Source organism: Syngnathus floridae, chromosome 6, assembly GCF_059516105.1.
Source record: "Syngnathus floridae isolate MCC-2025c chromosome 6, RoL_Sflo_1.0, whole genome shotgun sequence".
Classification (NCBI taxonomy): Eukaryota; Metazoa; Chordata; class Actinopteri; order Syngnathiformes; family Syngnathidae; genus Syngnathus; species Syngnathus floridae.
The window spans coordinates 12,727,978-12,753,066 of NC_142418.1; the positions used below are offsets into that span (position 1 = coordinate 12,727,978).

General features: G+C 38.0%; 1 protein-coding gene and 1 long non-coding RNA gene across 4 annotated transcripts; one reads left to right on the forward strand and one right to left on the reverse strand.

Moving 5' to 3' along the window:
* cpne2 (copine II) lies at positions 1-25,015 on the forward strand. 3 transcript variants are annotated; one of them, XM_088378634.1, is made up of 17 exons: positions 605-862; positions 3,129-3,329; positions 8,064-8,243; positions 8,339-8,413; positions 8,642-8,713; positions 9,523-9,606; positions 9,744-9,833; positions 10,142-10,240; positions 13,122-13,208; positions 13,446-13,505; positions 17,459-17,592; positions 18,071-18,125; positions 18,473-18,524; positions 18,918-19,051; positions 21,905-22,141; positions 24,008-24,058; positions 24,141-25,015. In XM_088378634.1, the coding sequence occupies exons 2-17, from the start codon at positions 3,153-3,155 to the stop codon at positions 24,180-24,182; spliced, it is 1,629 nt and encodes a 542-aa protein (XP_088234760.1). In that variant the 5' UTR covers positions 605-862; positions 3,129-3,152; the 3' UTR covers positions 24,183-25,015. The 3 variants fall into 3 exon arrangements, with proteins under 3 accessions (XP_088234759.1, XP_088234760.1, XP_088234757.1); XM_088378633.1 differs by lacking the exon at positions 605-862 and adding an exon at positions 1-99 and having other exon boundaries at positions 24,008-25,015; XM_088378631.1 differs by having other exon boundaries at positions 607-862; positions 24,008-25,015.
* On the reverse strand, positions 5,860-7,309 carry LOC148396601 (uncharacterized). The gene is made up of 2 exons (XR_015859052.1): positions 7,180-7,309; positions 5,860-6,904 (listed from the first exon to the last, which is right to left on the reverse strand). It is a non-coding gene; the product is annotated as an uncharacterized LOC148396601 (long non-coding RNA).
* Positions 25,016-25,089: the final 74 nt, after the last annotated feature.

A 25,089-nucleotide genomic window follows, 5' to 3' on the forward strand; every position in this document is an offset into this window, starting at 1 on the left:
TTACGCAGGCACAGAGAGAACCTGCAAACTCCACACAGGGAGGGCCGGAGTTGGAATCGAATCGGCACCCTCTGAACTGTGAGGCGGACGTGCTGACCAGTGCGCCACCATATTATTATTATTATTATTATTATTATTATTATTATTATTATTATTATTATTGTTATTGTTGTTATTGTTGTTATTGTTGTTGTTGTTATTGTTGTTATTATTTTCTTGTGCTTCTGTGCATGTGTATGCGCGCATGTGCTTTAGTATTTTATATGTTGCTTCCATTCAGGTTGTCATTTTTCTTCTTTTGGGGTTACCATTAAGGATCTGTCCATATCTTGGGCTTTGTTCCCTAGATTGCATTTCAGTCTTGTAGATAGATAAATAGATAGATACTATATTGAGGTAGTCTTATTATTTACTCGATTTTTTTGTCTGGTTTGATATTATTTTGGTCTTGTAATGGTTGATATTTTCACAGAAAATACTAACCATTACAAACTGAGGGGAAATAATGCCCTTTTGCGAATAAGGCGTTAAAGGCCAATATTGAAACAAAACAGGTTTACTTTTATTTTGACGGGTTTATTTGATTAACTTCCTGTGACACGCTATATAATTTCTCTTAACTTGGCGGAGCCGCGGCGGTAAGGAGCGTGCCTTTCCTCCAAGGATAAATTAACGTTTAAATGCGCCTCCCAGGGTCCCGAGGATAAACATGCCGTTGGGGCTTCTGTTTCAAAAATAGCTTAATGAAACTTAAAAAAAAACACTCGTTCAGCGTGCGGCAGCAAAACATTGTCACCCAAAAAGCGCGGAGAAGTTGGATGGCTTTCCTCTTTTTTTCTTTTCTTTTCTTTTTTTAATCACGGTAAGATTTGTCGCGAAGCGTGTGCTGGATAACGGAATCTATAAAGATGTTGGATGAGAGAAAACGACAATTTTGCAGAATTAAATATAAGAAAGCATGTTTTATCAAGTGCGTGTACGCACGTGGGTCTACTCTGAAATTCCATATTTAAGTTTAAGTAAGGCTTTCTTGACGCCCCATCAGAGAGGGCATGGTATGAATTTGAGTTCGGAGAGCAATATTTATGTTGAATTCCTGCCAGCCATTCCCAAGCCGTCCTTTTTGACAGGTTGTCACTCACTGCTCTTGCTCTGTCAATGAGGGCAAGTGATTTAGGTGTGAAAATGTGTAATTCCGTGTGTATTGTAGGACCAGGGAGAGTATGCAGATTTGAGTTTTTGCATCGAAGTTAATAATATGATGTATGGCATATGATATATAAATTAGAAAAGGTAAATATTATAGATATATTTTTTTAGCCTGATGTTCATTGGGTCTAGTTTCAAGCATTTCATTTGGCCAGTAAAATCCTAGGATGACCAGTGTATCAAATGTGTCCCTTTAAATGTCTGTCAATGTTTAATATTCCCTATCATGAATTGTTTTGCAGTTAAAACCCCTTACTCTCATTAAATGCAAGAGATTTCTGAAATTTCTCTATGTGCCTGCTCAGTACATCACCACGACCAGTGTGACATCACATGAGTGGAATCATGTTGGTTATTACACATTGTGTATCTTAGCAACAAACAGCATCCTTTTTTTGCATGCTGTTCTGTGAACAAATCCACCCTAATGGACATGAGGTGTTAGGTTGTCTAAAAGCTGCATCAAATATCAGTGGGGGGAAAAAAGAGTTTTAAATAAAGCGACGTTTTCTCATTGTATTCGAAACTCGATTCGATTCGACAGATCTTGGCTTTTTGTTTGGGAGGCTTTGGCTTGGTCAAGATTTGTTGCACGTTGCTTCATTATATTGTAAACAATATTGCTTTAGCTTCTAGAACGCAACAGTGATCTCCATCAGGGTCATTCTGCATGGCCACACCTGTTTTGTGGCTTTTCTCAGAAGGCATTTTTACATAAACAATTTTATGTGGGTGGACAGATGACATCGTCATGTATTTGTGTTTTTATCATTCGGTGTTTCATTGTGAGGTTCAATTACCTTTTTAAATCTTACTGATAACCCATCCTGTGGCATTTTTATATGTCTTATATTTTTGGAATATATCACACACATTGCTCATATATAAGGTTAGTCACGATTCAAACTAGGGCCACATGAGTGTTATTCCTGCATCCAAATGGTCGGCTGGTACTGTAACGACCTCACCAATGAAAACTTTATTGTATTATACATTTTGGGGCAGGACCATTGCTTCATGTGTTAAAGTAAATTTTAATGTTTTGATATTGCGTGTCAGACTTACAACTTCCTCTTGGCTTTTTATGACAAACCACCGTAATGTATGAGTTGTATGTGCCTTTCAGCATGCAACATTGTATAACAAAGTAAAGCAACAAGCTTCCACCAAAGCAATGCATTAATAATTTTCATTGAAATAAATGTAAGTCATTGTGAAATGATTAACGGTGGGTAAGTGGGAGCCAGTCATAAATGTTGCCGAAGCACCGTTGTATTTAATTTAATTATTTGCACTTCCTTGTATTCCTTGAAAAGTTGTACATATATTCACAGTCACTTATTTTGATTAGTAGTTTTTCTGTTCACTAGACATTCATTTATTCGTTTATTTATCTATTTATTTATTTATTTACTTACATTTTATTGTGAACAAATGAAAAAAAGATTATTGAAAATCGGCATTAAATTCATACAAGTATAAGGAAAAAGATATATTGGGATATACAGGTGTTTAATATGTCTGTTTTTTTTGTCAAATCTTGTGCAATAAAAGTACTAGTAGTATTGGTACCAGTGACTACTCAAGAATTGAGGATGCGTACTGGTATAGGTCTGAAAGAAAACATGGAATTGAACATACCAAATATGCAATATTAGGAGCAATCAAACCTGATGATTAATTTTAAAGGGAAACAAATATTAACTCTCAAACTGGGTCACCAGCCGTATCCAGGGACATACCACCTTTACTAAGAACAACCCAGAACTTGATGGGTGATGGGTCAACCATCCCACACCAATGTCCAAACTAAATGACCCGACCTTGATTTTACTGTTATCAATGCTGGTTTAGCTGGTTTACTTTAAATCGATAAATGTATTACTAAAATGCTACATTTTTCTTCTTTTAATCTTCAGGGTGACTATTTGTAACGTCAGACGATGGCTTACACTTTGGGCTCAGACATTCAGGGCCAGGCACGTGGAGTAGGACCTCAACACTGTGTCACACGGGTGGAGCTTTCTGTTACTGCTGCCAATCTTCTGGACCGTGATGTAGCCTCCAAGTCAGACCCGTTTTGTGTTCTGTTCCATGAAGTGGATGGCAACTGGGTGGAGGTAAGATGGTGCTGACAGAAAGGAGGGACAATAGTTTGGTGTGGCCCAACATTTTCTGAACTAATCTCACGGCACTCCAAATAAAAATACTGAAATAATTAAGATGTCATCTTAATATACTCACAATTGTACTTAGTGTGGAATGAGAGCTTGTTGAATTGTGGAAAAGCTGATAAAGTCGCATTATTTGAATAGCGACAGGTTTATTGTACCTTCTGCCAGCTAATGGAAGAGCATTTAGGAATTGTACTACCTTGCACGATACATCAGAGGACTTCATGGATTATCAAATATATTTTTGTAATAATAAATAGTGATTTCATTAATTTGAAAAATGGAGTGAAATTGGTTAATTTCCAGGCACAACCTTGATATCTCACAACACTGTGGTATGCAAATCAATATTGAGAAACGTATTGCATTTTTGACAGTACAATGAAAACATACTGTATCGTATATCACAAAAGTGAGTACATTGCTCATATTTTTGTAAACACTTCCGTATCTCTTTTCATGAGACAACAATGAATGAAGAAATGACACTTTGCTACAATATAGAGGATTCAGTGTATAGCTTGCATTACTGTCCCCTCAAAAAAAAAAAAAGAAAAAAAAACACACAGCCATTAATGTCTAAACCAGGGGTAGGCAACTCCAGTCCCTCAAAGCCACTGTGTACATTTTAGAAGTTTCCGTACTTCAACATACATGATTCAAATGATCAGGATCATTATCAGGGTCCTACAGAGCATGCTGATTATCTGATTACAACATAAGACAAAGATAATGACATTAAAAAAACACTCCCAATTTGAAAAATCTGACATCTACTGAATTCTTTCTCTGTTGTAATGTAAAGTTAAAACCTAGTCATGTTTTAATGTCAAATAAAGTTATTATCAGGACATGTAAACGGCAACGAGGAAAGATGGAGTAGAACAGCTAATGTCTATTCCTCCATTTTCTGTATTCTATTCTTACAAGGATCATTAGTTTGGCGAAGCTTGGCCTAGCTGACTTAAGAAAGTGGTACCACTTGGGCTGCTTGCCTTCAATTGCATGGCCATATACAGTACACATAATTTCAGTCGCATACAAAGAAAGGCTTGAAACCAAATTTCATCATCTTCATTATATGTTTTTCATATATTTATGGAGAAAAGAAGAGAACTTCAATTGTGTTTTGTTTTTTCCCCCTGCAAAAATAATTTTCAGGCATCATTTTTGCTTTAAGACGTCTGTTGCTTCAAGGTTTATTTTTTTGCTTTAAACAACTGACCAACAAGATGCACTTGGTTTTGTGTTTGTTTCTGTGTGTGCCTGCTTGTGTGTAGGCGAGACCTTAGTAGTAGCTAGCTTACGGTCACCGGGGCATGTTGCTCTGATGTGAGATTTCCATTGGTTGCTATGGGAACACATCGAGAAACTAAATAAGCTTAGTGTCCCTGAATCGTAGTCCAAACCTTCTCTCGGGTGTTATCCACAGTGCTCACAGTTTAGCATATGCAGCATTACACATGGTCTAATCCTCCAGTTAGCTTTTGTTGTCGACAATTTCTTTCTCCAATTGTTTTTTCCTCATTTGCCTCCCTATTTATGGATTCATGTATCTTTGTTTGGCGAGATGGAGGAGTGAGACTCATTTGTGTCCAATGGGGAAAGACAGAGGGCAGGAAAAGCTAAAAGTGTGAATGCAAGCCAGAAAACCCCAAAAAAAATATGAGGAGGTGACTCTGAGGTTAAGCAGAATATAAAGATAGAGTGCAGTGATAAAAGACAGGAGGAAAACACCAGGGGCAGCCAGAGACCTTTAGATGTGCAGGTGCTCAAAGTGGAAAGGAGGCACATGGAGCAAGAAACTGAAACAAGAGGAAAGAAAAAAGTTAACTCATTGTATTTTGATCTTTGTATTCGGGCTGAAAGATTTGGGGAGCGTGACCTCAGACAATATGTGATCCTCAAAGCTGCGGGGGTTTTTTTTGTTTTGTTTTTTAGGCACTATTATCTCCAAGATCCTCAATCAGAAGTGGCTATGCTATTTGTGGACATGTGTCACAAACCAATTCGCTTCAAGCTGCTTTAACAAGTGTCGAAACCATGTCATGCTGTCACATCGTCCTTTCTGCTCTCGAACACTAACACGAACTTGCTCAACACAATGTTTCTGGGCAGCATCTATGAGCTGCGTGGTACAGATTCTCTCTAAGTAACTCTAGTAAAACACAAGAAGATGGAGAACTTAATTCTAATTGTAGTCGAGAAACACCAAAATAAGTGCTTAGGTGTACAGTACACTTTTCACGGAAGTCTGGCCAAAGCCTCCCTAGGGAGGAGAGCAACCAGCTATGACCAGACATTTTGAAGTACAAAACAAATATGCTCATAAAACAGAAATGAAATGAATAAAATTACTGATGCCACCATGATGAGGAGCTTATAAGGTATTAAAACGGCAAGTTTAATTCCTTTTTTTTTTGTTGTATACTAAAGACATTTGGGTTTCAGATCAAAAGGTGAATATGAGACAAAATTTAGAAGTTCAGCTTTTATTTTATGGTATGCAATGTGTTAAAACTCAGGAAAGAACAGCCTTTGTTTGAAGTCACCCACTTTTCAAGTGAGCATTGGAACAGATTATTAAATTAGCTTTAAATGAATAACATTCTGTATTAACTTTTGCATAAGCCTTATTTGCAATAAGTGCATCAAGTCTACGACCCATTGACTTCACCAGACTGTTTGCTTTCTTCACAAATGATTGTTTTGTGTGAATGTTATATCTCTTGTATATCAAGGGCACAATTTAAAAACATTTCAATGATAGATATTGGCGGATTGCTGGAGCGTTCTCTCTTGTTTTTTCAAAGAAACACTGATTCACTGAATTTAATCTACTTCATCCCTTTGAGCGGCATTGGGCGTCCACTCCACCGGACAGGAAATCTTGATGTTGGTGGTCCACCTCATTTTCTCCACCCACCGTATAATTGCTCCCCTACCCTCAATGAATTGATATTCATATACAAGAAATGAGTTTTTTACAGTATTAAGGGATACACTTAACAATTAAACACATTCAGTTGGATAGGGGGATAGGGATATTTATCTTTCCACCCAAAAAACTAAATATCATTAATGACAAAAAAAAGAAAACAAGACCTAGTCTGATGATGGAGAAAGACACAATGAATCAGTTAATACAGAGGGTTAATCGTATAACCACAAGGGAAAATAACATGACACTTGAAAGCACCCACACACTTCTGTCTGTTTGATGTCTGGACTATATTTTGAGGCCTGTTACTCACGATCGCTGTGCAATACCTGAGATTTTGGTATTGATCGGCGTCAATTAAATACTGGCCCAGTACCGTTTAAACGGATACCAAGTACTTTTAGGTTAAAAATATAGTTTTTAAGTTATGTCAATGTATCACCCAGTTCTTGCTTCAACTTGAAAAAAGCCTGGTCTGAAGAATCCAAAGGGACAAGTCCAATCTTCATTTAATTTTCCTTTCAGTTCCATTTAGGTCCCAATTAAGGTTGTAATGTAGATTGTACTTCTGGTTGATAACCTTTAAACAAGTAAAGAAAAGAAAGAAAGTAAAAATAAACATTTGTCTCATTGTAATTCAAACATTTGTCTATTAGTGTAATTCAAAATAAACATTTGTCTGTTCTTGTAATTCAAAATAAACACTTGTCTATTCTTATGAGTCACAATAAACATTTGCCTAAATTGACATACTTAAACTTTGACACAGATAATCAAACTTCACATTTCAACTTCATTTGACCATTCAAATCGATAAAGTTACTCAACAATCAGTACAAATGTCCCTTTTCATACCAGTTAGGTCTTGACCGTGAGCTGAGTGATGTTTAGTTTTTTTGTTCCAGTGCTACCAAACATTTCTCCTTTGTTCATTGCTCTCCATGCCATGCAGGCTACAGGAAGTATATAGGTAATTCCAGGGCTCAAGGGTTGGACTGATTTTGTCTGATGGTTTAATCTTTCTCTGCCCCCTGCAGGTTGGGAGATTTGGAGATGATTCCAAGTTGCTTGTTTCAGAGAGCCTGTTTGAGTGAATGTACCTTTCACCTCTGAGTTGACTTGAAAATATTTAAAATTGCTTGTCCTATTACTACGTAAAAAAAATTGATTTATAGTCCGGAAAATACGGTAGTAGTAATCTGCCTCAGACTGTTCTCCTAGCTTGTTTTGATCCAAGTTGTTAAATAAGATAATTAGTGCAATCTCATTTTCAACTGTTTTGGTTTCTTTTCCGATGGCTTTGTACTGTTACTCAGCGAGAACACAAAAGCAATTTTTGCTCTGCTTGCAGGTAGTTTACTTGCTTTTAACTTCCCGTGATTTTCACTCATTTTATGTTGTGCCACAATAATCAACATCAGTCATAAAACATTCTATTATAAAACCGCATCACTATACAATAGAAGCAAACAAAATAAACAATTGTTTCAAGAATATACACACATGTTCTTTTTTATATGTTTAATTAAAGTGTTAGGAATCAACAGTTCAGTTCCTCTAAATGGTATTATTACAAGTGCAAAGAGCTTTGTTGCATTTGGAAATGGATGGATTAATTTTTCTAGATGATTTCCTTGTTATTACTGCATACTGTTTTGATCAGGTTAGGGTTGGATGCGACACACTTTTAAATCCAGAGTTCCCACTAAAAAGCATTCTCACTTCTCCATGTGTTTCAGCTTGGCCGGACTGAAACAGCTGTTAATAACTTGAACCCAGTTTTTGGAGTGAAGTTCCAGGTGGACTACCACTTTGAAGAGATTCAGAAGCTTCGCTTTGCCATGTTTGATGAAGACAAGTGTGCCACACAGCTCTATGAGCATGATTTCTTGGGAGAATACGTTTGCACACTTGGAGTTGTATGGATTTTACTTTTTTAGCCATAACTTAATTTTGGACACCACTATTTCCCTTTTTAATTCATACCATATGTGTCTCTTATACTCTTAACTAGATTGTGTCCAATAAGAAACTTCACCGCCCATTGATTTTGGCCAACGGGAAGCCTGCCGGTAAAGGATCCATTACTGTAAGAACGTGTACTTTGTTTTCAATGTTGTTATGACTTTCCTTTTGAGACGACCATTTTGTTGATCTACAACTGGCTAGCGATCGGTTCAGAGTGTACCCCGCCTAACGCCCAAAGACTGTTGGGATAGGCTCCTCGTGAGGATAAGCGGTTTGGAAAATAAATGAAGTTTGTTGATGTGATGTTATTATTTGAAAAGTCCCTTCATCTTCTGTTATGCTTTAATAGATTACTGCCCAGGAGCTGTCTGACAACAGAATCATCACATTGACACTGAGTGGACGTAAACTGGACAAGAAGGTAGATGGTTCTCCCCACCACACAAATGCTAACATGCACATATTCAAAGCGTGAGGAGAAGCGGTTCAGAAAATGGATGCAGGGATGGAATAGGATGCACGTTTCAGAATTTATAAATGGTGATGCCAAATGATTATAGTTTTGCATCCAAGTTAAAGTTGAAGATTTAAATCCCCCAATCGGACCAAATGTTAGATGTTCTGACTGGTTGCTGTAGAAATGCAAGATAAGCTCTTGAGCCCTATTTTGCTTTTCCAGAGTAGGAAACCACAGACTGGGTTTCTTTATGTACATACCCAAATAGGATGTTCAACATAATCATACCATCCATTTCCTTCCGGGTCGGGTCGCAGAGGCAGCAGCTTGAGAAGGGAAGCCCAGACTTACTTGTCTCCAGCCACTTCGACGAGCTGTTTCGGACAGATCCCAAGATGTAGTCTCTCTCGCACATCCTTGGTCGTCCCCATAGCCTCCTCAAACTTGGGCGTGCACCTTATCTGGGAGCCATTGAGGTGGCATCCTAGCTGGATGTTCAAATTACCTTGACTAGCTCAACACGTAACTCTGCATGGAGGCGAATTAGAAAGTCTGCTAATTTCACAGACAAGCACGGGCCAGCGGACCTGATAGAGAGAAACCTGTGAGGCTGTGAGGCACATCTCCAACGGCATTCCCTATGCTGTGCTGCCATGATCAATTTGGCGGATCCACTGATATTTGTGCCCGTACACAAATCTACTGTCCATGAAAAAAAGAGCTAATTAACCATATAAGAAAACACCAACATAATGTGTCCCTGTTCTTTGCAGGATTTTTTTGGGAAGTCTGACCCATATCTGGAATTTCACAAGCAAGGAGAAGATGACAAATGGATGCTGGTGCACAGGACAGAGGTGAGTTCAACTTTGTTCAAAAGTTTGTATGTATCAATTCACATTTGCAAAAGTGACTGAATGTTTCTGATGTGGGTGCTACTAGGTATGTCTGCTACTGAATTATTTGCCACTTGTTTGTTTTTTTATCACCAAAGGTCATAAAGAACACTTTAGACCCCTCATGGAAACAATTTACTGTGCCTCTTGTTTCTCTCTGTAATGGAGATGTGGACAGAAACATCAAGGTCAGTTTCTTGTGGTATGAAGATGAAGCCACATGGCTTTTTCTCTTGAACTTTCACAACACTCCAGTAGCACGCTCTGTGATTACCTGGACTTTCCATAATGCACATTTAAATGCAAAAAAACAAACCCTTAGAAGAAATGCATAATTATGTGCAATATATTTTTGGCCTTTGGCATGCATCGTTTTTTTGAATTTACATAATGCATGAGGCTTTACTTTGAAATAAGCTGAATTTCTCAACTGCAAGATACTCACCTATGCATGGATTGGAATCACTGATTTATTATTTGTCCTACTCAATAACAGGTTTTGTGTTTTGACTATGATAATGATGGCGGCCATGATTTTATTGGAGAATTCCAAACAACAGTAGCCAAGATGAGTGAGGCTCAGAATTCCGTGGAGGTAATACTTTTTTTTAATGATACAAACTGCAATATACAATATTATCTCATGTCATCTATTCTTTATTGGGATCCTCATTAGCGTCCACAGATGTCACTAGTCTTCCTGGAGTCCTAAAATTAATACAACAAAAGTGGAATTCCTCGATAATAAAATATAAAAACAAACAACAAAATAACCAACAAGTACTAAAAACAAAGCAGTCAACATTTAGGGAGGAAATCATAAAAGGATGAAATTACAGGTGCGTACATTATAATAAATACAATGGTATTACATCCGGCCAAAATGTAAGGAATTGATTAATGTGTGTTTTAATAACTTCGAATAAGTTAGTTATAAGTTAATTCATGATGGCAAAAGAGATGTGGTTAGTTCAGATGAAAATTTAACATTTTAATTTAAACATTGGAAATAAAGTTATCTTAGATTATGGCACTGTTGTTGTTTTTTTAAGTAAGCAAATCAAAGTCTGTAACCTACAAATCCCTCAACGATGTTGTTGATTGTAAGTTTATTTATTCGTTCAAAACTCCTACATCAAGAAATATTTTTGGGAGTTTATTTTTGAACAGAACCTGCAGTGGATTTCCTGCAATATTAAGAACTTGCTGAGTTCATCAAACCAGGTGATCATAATGGCTATTAGTTCAAGTCATATCATTTATATATTGCAACAGACATTTAGACGCATATTATTTTCCCATCCTCTTCTATTGAATGTGTCATACTGATCAATGAAATAGATTCAAATCTTGTATGAGTGCTTAGAATTCTACATGGTTACCAATACCATGATGATAACAAATTGTCAGGGCCACAGAAACATACTCTATAGCGTGACCATCTACAGTTTCAAAATAAAACCAGCCCACCGTTTATTATTATTTTTTCCCTTTCTCTTATTAAAGCAGTCGATGGTAGCCAGTAGGTCTCGAGGTTCTTCCGCTCCTCAGTGAAATACACAAGACTACACTCATTAAAGTCACTCCAGTTTCACACTAGCTCAAATGTTCAGCCAGCTATCTCACACCGCACATCATCACAGAAGCATCTCCACCATCTGTCTCAATAACTGTTTACGTGCCCAGCTTTTGTTCTTCATCACTTTTTTCTCTCCGTTCCATCCACCATGTGCCCACTTAAAGTCTCTGAGGTTGTGTCATGTTTAACTTGCCATGATTGATTGCTTTTTAGCTTGTGGGACATCGTGTATTTGGGCCCATGTTGAAGCCTTCAATGACTATGCGATATATCTGCAACATGTTAATAGAAGGTATTCAAAGATTGTATGATCACCAGTAAATTGTGGAGGTATTTTGTTGATCGAATCTTGCATAGCAGTTCCAGAAGTGGCTGCGAGCAAAAACGCATGCCTATCCAAGTGCCTTTATTCAACCCTCAATAATATTCTAAGATTTGAATTACAATTATACGTTGAGCAACGACATAAATACGACCACTTCAAATTCCACCAAAATGATAATACTGTTTTGATTGGAACAGTTGGAGAGGTACTATGTTTTTAACATCATCCAACCATCCAGTTTCAATTTTGCTTACCTTGTTCAAGTTTGCAGAGTACTTAAACCTATTCTAGCTGACTTTGGGCAAACGCAGACTAGTCAAATCAGATTTATTTATATAGCCCTTAATCCAGACCACTTCCTTAACTGATCTCCAGTCAGTCAAAGGACCAGTCGCATTCACAATGATTGAGCCCAAGACTGAACCCAAGACTGCTGCACCATAGTCAGGCGAATGTACCACCATCAGTGACTCCATTTGATAATACTATATTGTGGTCGTAAAACGGTACTACGTATATTAATGTTTAGTAGTGTCTTTTTTTTCTCTCTCAAGTACCACCTAAATTAACCAAAATTAGTCTTGCCCAAGTAACTCAAATTCATACACTGGATGTTTCCTTAATTATGTAAAGAATATGCTGCATGCTTTAATTAAAAGTTTAATTTGGAATTAATGTAAAAATCATGCCCATGTTGTTTGGTTACTTGTTTACTAATAGACCCTGCAGTAATTTGTCCTTGCTCTGTGGTGTGTGCCATGCTTTATAGTGTAATCATGGATTTATATACAGTATGACTGGACTAAGGATTGATAGTTTGTGGCTGGCCAGAGGGCAGTCATCATACGTTGCTACTATTGCTGACCAATTCCATTTGTTTTTCTTTTCTCCCACTGAAAAGACTGTTTGTCGATGCATGTTTTACACCAGGGTCCCTATCTGGAGTAAGAGAATCTCTCAGAACAAACTGTTTGTATTGACCAGTGGTCTTCAATCCTGATCCTCGGGGGCGGGCTGGGCTGCCTGGTGGTTTTCAATGTCTCCCTGTTTGTTATGTCTCCCTGCTGCATCACACGACCATTATCCAACTTTTGCAGACCATACTGATTATATGTTCACTTGAATCAGGTGAGTTGCAGCAGGGAGACATTTAAAAGCGACACTTTTTTTTTTCAACTGCTAATGATGAAGTCGCCATCCGCTGTGTGTATGTGTGTTTATGTCTGTGTGTGTGTGTGCAACAAAGCAGCCATATGACTTGTTCTCCCACTGAGCCTGTTCACATGTGCCAATGGTGTGTGTCTAAAAAGAGCTCACGAGAAAAGACCGGCTAGATGGGGGATGGAGAAGAATAAGAGGAGCTTTAAGATGCAAAGTCTTTTGATGAAACTTCCAGTCACATTACAGGGCATTGACTACGGACTCAATGATTTCCTCCAAGCATTTGGTGTTTGATGCTTTAAAAAAACGTCAACAACTGCTTTATCAGCTACAGTTAAATCTGCATTAATTTGTACTCCTACCTTCATATTGATATTTTCCAAATTCATTTTGTCTCTAAATCTTTGCCAGGTGGAATTCGAATGCATCAACCCAAAGAAACAAAAGAAGAAAAAGAATTATAAAAATTCTGGAGTTATTATCCTCAAATCATGTAAGGTAAGAATGAATGCCGAGCTATAGTTTGTTCTTGTGCGTAAACAGCAAGAAAGAAGTGCAGCATATGCATAAAACAAAAATGTTATCTCTTACATGATGTCTTGTGTTGGAAAAATGTGGGTTGTATTGTCATTTTACAACACAATGTAGGGGTTGAAAAGAAGAAAATAAATGTGGACTATGCTGTATTTTATGTACTGTATAATTTATTTTAGTCTTTGACTCTTGTGTCTTCAGATTACAAGGGACTACACTTTCCTGGATTACATACTTGGAGGATGCCAACTCATGTTTACTGTGAGTTTGACAGCAATACATTTCGTAATTCAGAGCAGTTGTCACTGGCCATACCGTATGAAACAACGTCGCAGAACAGCCGACAGTACAACTGAATTATTACTCTGGTCACCTGCACATTTAAATCAGACATGGTATTTCTGACACTGATTTTTTTAAAAAAACTCCTCTTTATTTAGAGCACATCAAGTTTTTGAGATATCTTTTCAGCACCTGCTAGCCCAATATAAATATTGTATTAATTATTGTAATATATAGCTATGACCTTTCAGAAAATAATCCACCTGTTGCTTAACCTAACCCTTATATAGATAGATCGATAGATAGATAGATAGATAGATAGATAGATAGATAGATAGATAGATAGATAGATAGATAGATAGATAGATAGATAGATAGATAGATAGATAGATAGATAGATAGATAGATAGATAGATAGATAGATAGATAGATAGATAGATAGATAGATAGATAGATAGATAGATAGATAGATGTGCTCGAGGAAAAAATAAGGGCAGATTGGAAATAGTAGCATAAAGCCTCTAGTAAAGTAGCAAACTGATCTAAATGCCATTTTAGTGAACACAAAATACAGTATGGAAAGAGTTGCCAACGCTGTGTTGGTGTTTGGCTGAAACCATAAGCAGAGCAGGGGGTTTTAAATGTTGTCCACCCTTCTCATGTCGCAAATACGCATAATGTATTTTACTCTCAGTGATGTACACATCCTCCCTCCTGGCACACTGTAAGCAATTCACAAACTTCAAATAGTCTCCTTCTCATACTGGCCTTCAATCACACATATTTCTGAACTGTATTAAGCACAAGTATTAGATGCAATTCCCCACACCTTCAATCTCATCACACCTTTCCTGCCAAATCACACTGCTATAGACACGCGAAGACTCATACTGAATTTCATTATCATATCATCATATAGTACACGGCCCATGTATTTGCATAGATGTCGTGCACATGTAGACACTCAAATGCAGATTGAGCTCTTCTGCAGTGTTCAATCAGACTTAGAATGACTCTAATCCTAATCTCTAGGAAGAAAACGCTCCTTTTCTCAGGGCTGTGGGGCTTTAGGGAACAGCAACGTTTCTCGGGAACACTCCCAACACAAAGAGGTTTGCTACTGCGGCTGGTCTGCTTGGTTACTGAGAATTTGCATTCGTTTATATTGAATGATATACAATGACCTGGTCAAATATGTAGAATGCATTGGGCAACACAAAAATAAGATGAATTTCAAAATCGTGTTAAGAAAAGGCTGAAATGGTTTGAAAAATGTGGGAATAAGAGGACAATGATAATAAAATGGGGGGAGCATTTATTTTGAAGAAATTGAAAATAAAATGCAAACAATCTACCAAGCGACGACACACAAAAAGCAAGGAAATAAAGAAGGAAGGAAGAAATGAAACAAGAAAGCCAGAAAGCAAGTGAACAAGGAAATGAGAAGCAAGGAAACAAGGAAGAATGGAAGAATCAAGGGAACAAGCAAACTAGGAAGCAAGAAAATGAGGAAGGTTGGAAACAAGTACAATTTAAAGAAGCGAGGACACTAGGATGGAAGGAAGCAAGGCAACAAGAAATAAGGAAATGAGGAAGGATTGAAGAAGCAAGGAGACTCCAAGTATGCAAGGAAGGAAGGGAGCCAGGAAACTTGCAAGCAAGGAAGAAAGGAAATAAAGAAAGGTTGATAGAAGCCAAGAAACTAAGAAGAAATGAAGCAAGGAATATAGGAAGTAAAGAAACAAAGAATGATGGGAGAAGCAGGGAAAATATTATGCACGGAATGAAGGAATCCAAGAAATAAGAAAACTAGGAAGCAGGGAATGAATCAAACAAGGAAGGTTAGAAGAAGCAAGGAAACTAGGAAAGAAGGAAGCAAAGAAAGATGAACAAAACTAAAAAACTAAGCACAGTGTTTGGAATGCTATACTCCATAATTGGAATACGTACTGCGCTACATTTTTCTAGCAATTGTTTGTAGAATGGAAATGTTATGTTTAGTGTATTGTGTATTAACTATTACAAATAGCTTAGGGCTAGAAATCGTTTGGAAACAGAATGTTGTCATCTCCCACCGACACTGAATTCACAGTTATCAAAGTAATAATGTCTAGCACCAGAGGTCACTGAAGGAAAATGCCATAATAACTTGTGAAATTTCATATTTTAGCATCATCAAAATAATTCCCCAGATGGCACTGATACGTATGTGTAATGGAAATATCAAAATACACTTTTGTATGCCAGTAAGCATTCAGGTGATGGGAAATGGTTGTTTATTTAGGCAAATACTTTTTTGACCGGCATTACATACCAAAATAATCCCTTTATTAGGATTTGTGATTTAAGATCCATTCTTAAATGGCTTTTTTTGTTTTTAACAATAAATAGAAATTTGTGCACACTTATGTACATAATTTTTAATTCAGAGCTGGTTGAGTGTACTCATCAGCACACAAACTGTTAATGATTGCCTGTGGAAAAACTTGTCACTGTGCATTTACGTCTAGGCACATTTGTTGAGTGCATGTGTTTGGGGGGAGTTCCTTGAATTCACATGTGATATATGTTATCACATTGTCACTCTGTTATCGTCAGTGTCAAGAACGCCCTTGTGCTGTCATTGCCATTCTTACAAATGCCAGGCTTTATCTTATTTTTTGCCCGTTGTTAAAGTGTACGAAACTGGAGAGCAGAATTGATTTTTAAGCCTGGATTCACACTTGTGGTTCAAGTAACACAATTCAAATGTTGTTGCTTTCTAGCGACAATTCAGATGTGTCATAGCAGCGTAAATGGAATTGACCTTGTACAAATGTGAATGCAGTGATAGTCAAAAATCATACGTCAGTGCCATATTGGATGTTTCTATTTGGAGCAATCGTTGAAGATGCCTTTATTCATTTGCTGCTTTGAAAATGTATCAAGCGATTTCCACTCAAAACCAGATCTCGTAACATTAAGACAGAACAACGACTTTTGATTGTATTGGTCATTCTAATGTCCTTTTGCAAATGGAATCTACTTTAAATTGACTAGTGTTTAAAAAAAATCTTTGTCATACCCTTACTGAGTTTTTGTATTGTCCCAAAATATGCATATTATTATTTATTTATTTATTAGCAATATTCGTTATTAAACAAATCACATTATTTCTGTGGTTGACTTTGTACTAGGCATCAAAGTGTGACCTTTCAGGTTTATTGCTGGGTCAAATGATGAACTTTCTGCACCAACGTCAAGGATGCTGTAGAGTAAAAATACGTCCCATCGGTTCCCTCTAAAGCTCAACCCATTTACTAGTGGAATATAAGTAAGGGGTGCGAATGGGATTGAGCCGTTGTACTCTATGACCTTCCTGGGCCACCACGTCACTCTTCAAGGGACTGGAACGCTCTCATTCAAGGTGGAGACTGACACCAGAATCACACACCAATCGCAGCAGGGCTCCAGCAGGGTTTCTTAGCTGTCATGGTGGATGAAAACATACTTTGACAACTTCAGATCTTGGGGGGAATGTCGAACTGGGGAAGGCAGTGTTGTCATGTCTGAATGAGAAGAAAATGTCCGGAAAGTTGATTGAGAGGCTGCTGATGGGGGAGTTGCAACGGTTGGATGAAACTCCCCCGGGACACGTAGGGACTCACTGTCCACAAGCTCAGCGGACAAGGCCAGGAGATTCTCCTCGGGGATAAAGCCAGGGCCTAGCATAATCCAGAAGCCCAGTCGCTGCCTGTGAAACCAGCCTTTATGTCCCAATGAAACCACTCATAAAGTCCATGGCTCTTTTGGTTGTGCACCATAGCATGTTTTTTGGATTAGGTTCCACACCTGCTTCAAATTCGCTTCTGTTTTTCTACACGCTGACGCTGACCTTTTGAAAATCTGTCTCAGAGAATGAATTATTTGACTTGTTTTTTGTTTTTCAATAGGTTGGTATCGACTTCACAGCATCCAACGGGAATCCCCGAGAGCCTTCTTCCCTCCATTACATTAACCCGCTGGGAAGCAATGAGTATCTTGCTGCTATTTTAGCTGTTGGACAAATCATACAGGACTATGACACGTGAGTATCTCATGAGGACAGGTCCAAAATTGATTGAGATTTCTGACAGAATGTGGATCATGTTTTTAACATGGCAAGGATCAACTATGGTACTAAACACACTTCTTAAATGACAACAATCTCTTGGTATCTACCATACTGTCATGATAAACACCCAGGTGACACCTCAATGTATTTATTCATTTTTTAACCATTTATGATTTACTGCTTGAGGGATCAATTGGATAACAAATGGACAAGTTGTCAAGAAAATATAGGATGCTTGAAAAAAAAAAGCGAAATCTACTTTCGTGGCTATTTTACAAAATGACACTTTTCTGGCAACTTGGACTTCCTTCATTTTTAACCCATCGTAGTGTTTCTTTGTAAAGCAGGTAACAAGATATCCGTAGTTGTGTAAATACCAGATGTTGAATTTTTATTTGGGGGGAAAAGGCTTAACTCATCTTTTAATCTGTTGTCATGGTTTATTCCTCAGTGACAAAATGTTTCCTGCTTTGGGATTTGGAGCCCAACTCCCACCTGACTGGAAGGTAAACGTTTTTGATGGCATGGTTGTACATACTTTGTGTGTGTGCTCTATAGATACGTTTGTTTTATCATTATCATCATCTCCTATAACAGCAGTGTCATGTGCAAACACAAAACCAAAACTGTAAGCCATATACTTGCATATTCAAATTGTGCAATTGTCAACCCATCTGTGTTGCCATGGCGCTGTGCTGATGAAAAGGACAAAGGAGAGAAGAGCTCTCACACACGCACACACACACACACACGCACGCGCGATGAGAGTGATACTATGCGGGAAATGGAGCGGGTTTAGGAAAAAAAAAATGCAGAATATTTATTGTGAATTGAGTTTGTCTTGTGTTTTTAGGTGTCACATGAATTTGCAATCAACTTTAACCCCACAAATCCATTCTGCTCAGGTATGTAATGATGCTGTTGGTTGGTTGATGATTTTTTAATGTTGTTCTCGTTGAGTTAAGCGATAAGTGCACCATCCAATCAAAGCATGAAGGCCACTCAGACACACAATGGTAATTCAAGCCAATTCAAGTAAAGAAAATGTGCTTTTGCAAGAAAATAAATGTCCTGTATTTTATTGACATTGTCAGCCATTCATGCCTATGTCATTTGAAGTCCATCGGAAAGGGACCTTTTATCTTGGTTCCGTCACAAAGCTACATCATGAGTATGATATATGTTGCCATTGTGAGTCACATATTGTTCACGTAACGTTTTGTTGTGGCCAGGTGTCGTCAAATAACTGTAAAAATTGTATTAAGAAATTCATTAATATGTTTTGTATTCCCGATTAGGTGTGGAAGGTATTGCACAGGCTTACTCAGCCTGTCTCCCCCACATCCGTTTTTATGGGCCAACAAACTTTGCTCCTATTATAAACCACGTAGCCCGTTTTGCAGCCCAAGCCCTGCAACAAGAAAAAGCGGCGGTAAGTGAGAATGCAAACATTTCAATTCCATAAAAGATTCAAAAACATGTAAACAAATAAATAAATAGATAGACAGAAGAGAAGAGAACAAGGAGGGAACAAATACTTGATTTAAGAAAGCCAAAACATATTGTGTGCCTTATATTGTGTTTTTGTCATAACTGCTGGCTTGATTTATACCAGATTTTTTTGAGAATTGGACGTAACATAAAATGTAAATCCTATTTGTGTGTGTTGTTATAGCTGGGTCAAAGGCTGTCAGTTGTACACCAAGCGACACGTCCGAAACACAAACAAATTGCAATTGGCGACTGACCAACACAAACTTAATGACCATCCTGTATTTTTTGCAAAAAAATATATTTTTCATACTCTCTTGGAGTACACCTTGATATTATTATACACAAAAACATAACCGTGCATGTGTCACGTCTCGTCCCCAGCAGTTCCACTATGTGTTTGTTGTCATGGTTTCTGTCTGCGTGCTCGCCCCTCCCCTCCATGATTAAGCGTGAATATTCTCACCTGCCTCTTGTTACCTGTCGTGTATATAAGTCCTGTCTGCCCCTCACGCCCCTTCGGATCTGTGTGTGTGTGTGTGTCTTGTTGTTGTCTTGATGTCTTCACGTCCTTTGTTTCGCGTCCCTATCGGTTAGTCCTTTTGTTATTTCGTTAAGTCATGTCAGTTTGCTGAGTCTATTTGTTTGTTTTGCTGACTAAACCCTGGTCCAAGCTGATTTTGGTCACCCTGCTCCATCCGATCCGTGACAGCATGTTGTATATGATCATTTATCAGGCGTTTCGATTCGCTGTAAAGCTCTTACAGCTTGTTTGTTTGTTTGTTTGTTTTATTTCAGTGTTTGCCTCTTGTTACCTGTCGTGTATATAAGTCCTGTCTGCCCCTCACGACCCTTCGGGTCATTGTGTGTGTGTTGTTGTCGTCTTGATGTGTTTTTGGGTCCTGTTGTCTTTTTGATTCACGTCTTTTGTTTCGCGTCCCTATCGGTTAGTCCTTTTGTTATTTCGTTAAGTCATGTCAGTTTGCTGAGTCTATTAGTTTGTTTTGCTGACTAAACCCTGGTCCAAGTTGAATTTGGTCGCCCTGCTCCATCCGATCCGTGACAACATGTTATATATGATCATTTATCAGGCATTTTGATTCGCTGTAAAGCTCTTACAACTTGTTTGTTTTATTTCAGTGTTTAGGTATTTGTTTTGTTTTAGTAGTAGTAGGCACGGAATAAAATACTCTGGATCCAGACAGTTTTTATGTAGACTTCCTTAAAAATTTGATCTAGCGGATTGTTATTGTTAATGCAACTGCTTGACTAAACAAAATTTAGTACATTCAACACACCATTTTCTTCAGCGTTTGGTATTGACATGCCTGGATCTGACTTAAATGTTTTTTGTGATTGTTGTGAATCATCCTGTGATACACTATGGTAATTTGATTGGCCATTACATTTGTAATTTTGTGAGGCCATTCACCTGTGATTCAGATTTGGAATCACACCCAAACTGGTTGCAGACTGTCGGCAACTCGCGGAACAAGTTGCAGAACCACCCACACTGCGACTCAAGTGTTAAGTAGCATTCGGCCACGTAGCTCAATAAGGGGCTGGTTCAAGTCAATGTATCAATATTCCAATCCTTCAGTTCTAAAGAGCCAACCTGTCACTTTGTGCAAATACTCGTCATACTACCACAGACACACACCCTCAAGCTGGCGTTCCAGGCAGTTTGCATGGCACAGTGTGTTAGCGACTCTGGCATTCTGCGTGATAACGATTCTCTCATAAAAAGCTGTCTGCTGTCTGTCGATTGAAAAGACAAGTTTCAGAATGCCCTGGATGTGTGTTTGTCTGTGATATCAAGTCTATCATTGAATTCAATCAGCATCTGTTTTCAAAACCTCTACTCATTTCATAAAACAGTCTTGTGTTACTAATGGTGATATCCTATAAATATAAATTGCGGACCCCGAGCGTGAGTAATGTGTTGAAGTATAGTTTGCCAGGGGAGCACATTTAGGTTAGTTTTTTTAATCATGGGAGTTGGAGTGCACAGAAGGCTTGCAGTAATGTGAGTGCCAAAAACACATTCACTCTTACGCTGTTTTGAACACACGCGCACACACACAAACAAACAAACACATGCGGAAACAAAGGCAATATGTACTTTATCTGCACAGTCTATTTGACTGAAATGAGTTCTTCAATGTTGATATTTTAGTTTTATACTGAAGCTGAATTCCCCTTTTTTAGGATTTCTCCTGGGTTTGTTTTCTCTCTCATTTAATGCCACCATCATTTCTTTGCAGGAACAGATGGTGTGGTCTGAGAAGCTCAACTTGCTGTAGTGCTTTTATTTAAATTTTTCCTCGTTACTGAATTGTTGTGTGACTTTCTCATCCTAATTGTATGTATTCTGTTCCCCATAGTCACGCCTAACAATTTTGGGTAGGGTACGTCCTGCAGGATATACAGTTGCAGCTACAGATTTGTTTTTGATAAACGTTTCCACAACGAAAGCGTGATGCTCACTGGTCCAATTCATGTTAGCAACTGAAAGGAAACAAAATAACATTATTGGAAAACGAAACGAAAATGAAATTAAACAAAACAAAACAAAAAAATATGTACTTTTCGGGAAAAAAAACTTTTTTGTTTCTTTAATTTATTTGCATTTTATTAAACCTACAAATGTGCCAGATCATTTTGCCGGACTCTGTACAATAACTTAGTCATCAGAAATAATCAGAAATGTAATCGACCATTTTAGTGCACAACATGCATCAATGTTTCTCTTTCTTTCCCAATTTTTCCCTCTACTGCCTTTCTCTCTGTGCAGCAGTACTTCACGCTCCTCATTATAACAGACGGCGTTATCAGCGACATGGATGAGACACGTCATTCAATTGTTCAGGCGTCCAAGCTGCCCATGTCCATCATCATTATCGGTGTGGGAAATGCGGACTTTGCCGCCATGGAGTTTTTAGATGGAGATGCCAGTGTGTTGAGGTCCAACACAGGCGAGGAGGCTGTTCGGGACATTGTCCAGTTTGTCCCCTTTAGAGATTTTCGTAATGTGAGTATTCACTTCAGTCTGAGGACTAAAACAGCTGCATGGTCTACATAACTAGTTCCTGGTAGAGGTTCTGTATCATAGGATTGTGCCCAATGCAACACATGCTGATGAAACAGAGGAGCATCAAAACTCCGCTCCAATCAGTTTGGATTTCTGATTAATATCCCAAGTGAGAACCATCATCTGTTTCAGGGACTTGCATAATATTTTTAAATACTACAGATAACATGATTAATTTTTATGTTAAAGAAAGTACTGTGGAGACTTGCCATACAAGTTTAATCCCGCATTCACTCGTACTCAACACATGTAAATCTCAAATCATCATTCCCCAATGAAATGAATGAAAATGTCATTAATCTGTTCCAGCCCCCCCAAAAATAAGGCAAATAGTCTTCAAAATTCGATTTTACAAAAACTATTACTATAACTATTATAGACATACTTTTTGAAGGACCAACTTGTATTCCAACAAGTGATATAAAACTGATGTTAGTACAACATAGTTCAGTGCGATGGTGTTTGTTGTTCAATAGGTGGGTAAAGTTGTCAGCACAAAGTTTTCAGCGCATCACTGAACAATTTGCCAATGAAGCTCATGAGGCTACGGTTGGCTCGTGACTCCATCTTCCAAGTTCAACGGGCGATACGATGAGATGTAGGCATAATTTAGAGGTTAGATCAAGTGAGATACAAACATATGCTTGTGAACAGGCAACACTTCAAGGCTGCAGTGAATGTTGCCGTAGCAACAACGTCAATGAAACCAGGCATTATTTAAAGATGCTCAAAGAAAAGCACGGAAAACTTTGTGAAGGACTTTGGATTTGACCCATAGAATCTTCATCCTACCACCTTTTAAGTTTTTATTTGAAAGTGCCTACCCCTTTTCCCAACAGTTTGCAGTGATGTGTATCTGTTCTACTGTATCATACACTGAGAACTGTTTCCTTGACGGGGGCCAAAATATTACAAAGTGCTACACAGCTACCCATAAGGAGGACGGCTATAACTGTTCCTTGTAATTCTTTGATAAAACACAAATTACACTGTGCTGGTGAAAGTAAGCGAGAGTAACAGTGCCCTTTATTCAGTGCATTCACAACTCTCGACATTAGAGTCGTTAAACTGACAGCATGAACAAAAAAGTCATGAAACAATGACAACCAAGTTTGAGTTCTTCAATCGAATCGTACCCCATTCATCAAATTGCCTTGTATTACGATATGCATGAGTTAGTTTCTCCCTACATCCCCAAAATATGCATGTAGTACTCATAAATACAAATTGTCGCACTCCCTTGTCACTGAGTCAGAATTTAATAGAATAGAATGCCCTTTATTGTCATTTTACAATGCAATTGTACAACGAAATTGGAGAGCTTCTCCCTTTCCAGTGCAGTGAGAATGTAGAAAAAAGAAATCCCAAAAAAATAAACATTACAAAATTAACCCACCATAGCTACAGGGTAGTAAATCAATCTACCATCAGCTACATGCAAGAGTAATTTGGAATATCAATAGAATAGTCTGGGTGTGTTATTCTCTCGTTTGTGTCATTCTTTGGTGCATTCAAACACATGTACTCATGTTTAAGAGAAAATTGATAGTACAATTCTGTAACCAAAAAAACACAAATAATGTGAATCCTTTGTCTGTCACCCCCAAACTTTACATCCCATGTAAGGTGAAGCCATGCAACTGTTGAATCCAATTAAAACTCACTAGTGCTGTTATTAAAAAGTCGAGAAATATAATTTCCACTATAGTAACATTACTATCATTTGTATCGTAATTCTCATGTATTTCAACTTGTTGTTTAGAAGTTGACTGGAACGTGTAAGTGTCATTTGTCTCCTTCACTCAGGCGCCAAAGGAGACCCTCGCCAAGTCTGTCCTGGCAGAGCTGCCTCAACAGGTCACTCAGTACTTTAAACAGCGGAATCTTCCACCCATCAACCCTGCGCCAGAGTGAGACAACAGCTCACACTGTAAAATAGCTTTTCTGTTCACAACAGGCAGTGCAAATTGAAAGTACGTGACCGCCGTGGACGAATACCTCATACGTGGAAGACATCCTTGTCATCATTTTAGTATTTTTTTTTCCTGCTTTAAAAGACAGCTCAGTAGATAATTCAGGATGAATCAATCAGTTTTTCAAGAACTGTGATACAAAGCCACATATTTAACAACATATTCAAGAGAAGCAAATTTTTATTGTTGAGGATGTCTGGTTCGCTTTTTGCACGTGTCTTGTGATATCGTGTGATTCTTACAACGTTGTGGTGTTCAGTCTGCTTGGCTGAAATCAGTATCAGTGGTTGTACGGCTTGTTTTCAGGTAGCAGTCAGATTGAAGAAGGCTGATTTATGGTGGACCCAACCCAGTCATTCCCCAATTTGCAGGTAGAGAAAGCATTCAATACGAATGGAAGGAGGCAAAAAACACACGGCAACTGTGTGATGCTGCTCTTCAATATGGGACCATTTTCCCAGATCTGTGTTACAGCTTTGGCTCATCCAGCATGTTGCCAGTCACTGTTTACAAATGAACAAAGACGATCAAATGCATGTTTTTTTTTTCATTGTGCTACAGATTTTGTAAATACTGTAATGAAAGGAGAATTTTGTCATACCTTGAAAGTGTCATTATGTGCACGAGCTGTTTGTGATATGCATACAGTATTAGATTGTATATGATGTAATAGGTATTGATAAGCTACAGTAAATATTTTTATTGTATTATGCAGTGCAGACTTGTGTAGTTATACAATCATGAAATGCATATTGCAGTGTCTCTGTACTAAATGTGGTGCTCTTCATTTTGTAAAGTTGTGCCTGTCAGCACTCAGGTTAATAAACATAACTGTTCTCGATATCAGTTCTCGATAAAATCTCTTAACAATATTCACAAAATGACAACACATTTGGCAGGGACATCAAAAAGATT

Coding starts and splice junctions, on each gene's coding strand:
- cpne2 (XM_088378633.1), top strand. CDS start 3,153: ATGGCTTACACTTTGGGCTCAGACATTCAGGGCCAGGCACGTGGAGTA. Junction 18,525..18,917: donor CACAAATCCATTCTGCTCAG/GTATGTAATGAT, acceptor ATTCCCGATTAG/GTGTGGAAGGTATTGCACAG. Junction 19,052..21,904: donor TGCAACAAGAAAAAGCGGCG/GTAAGTGAGAAT, acceptor CTCTCTGTGCAG/CAGTACTTCACGCTCCTCAT.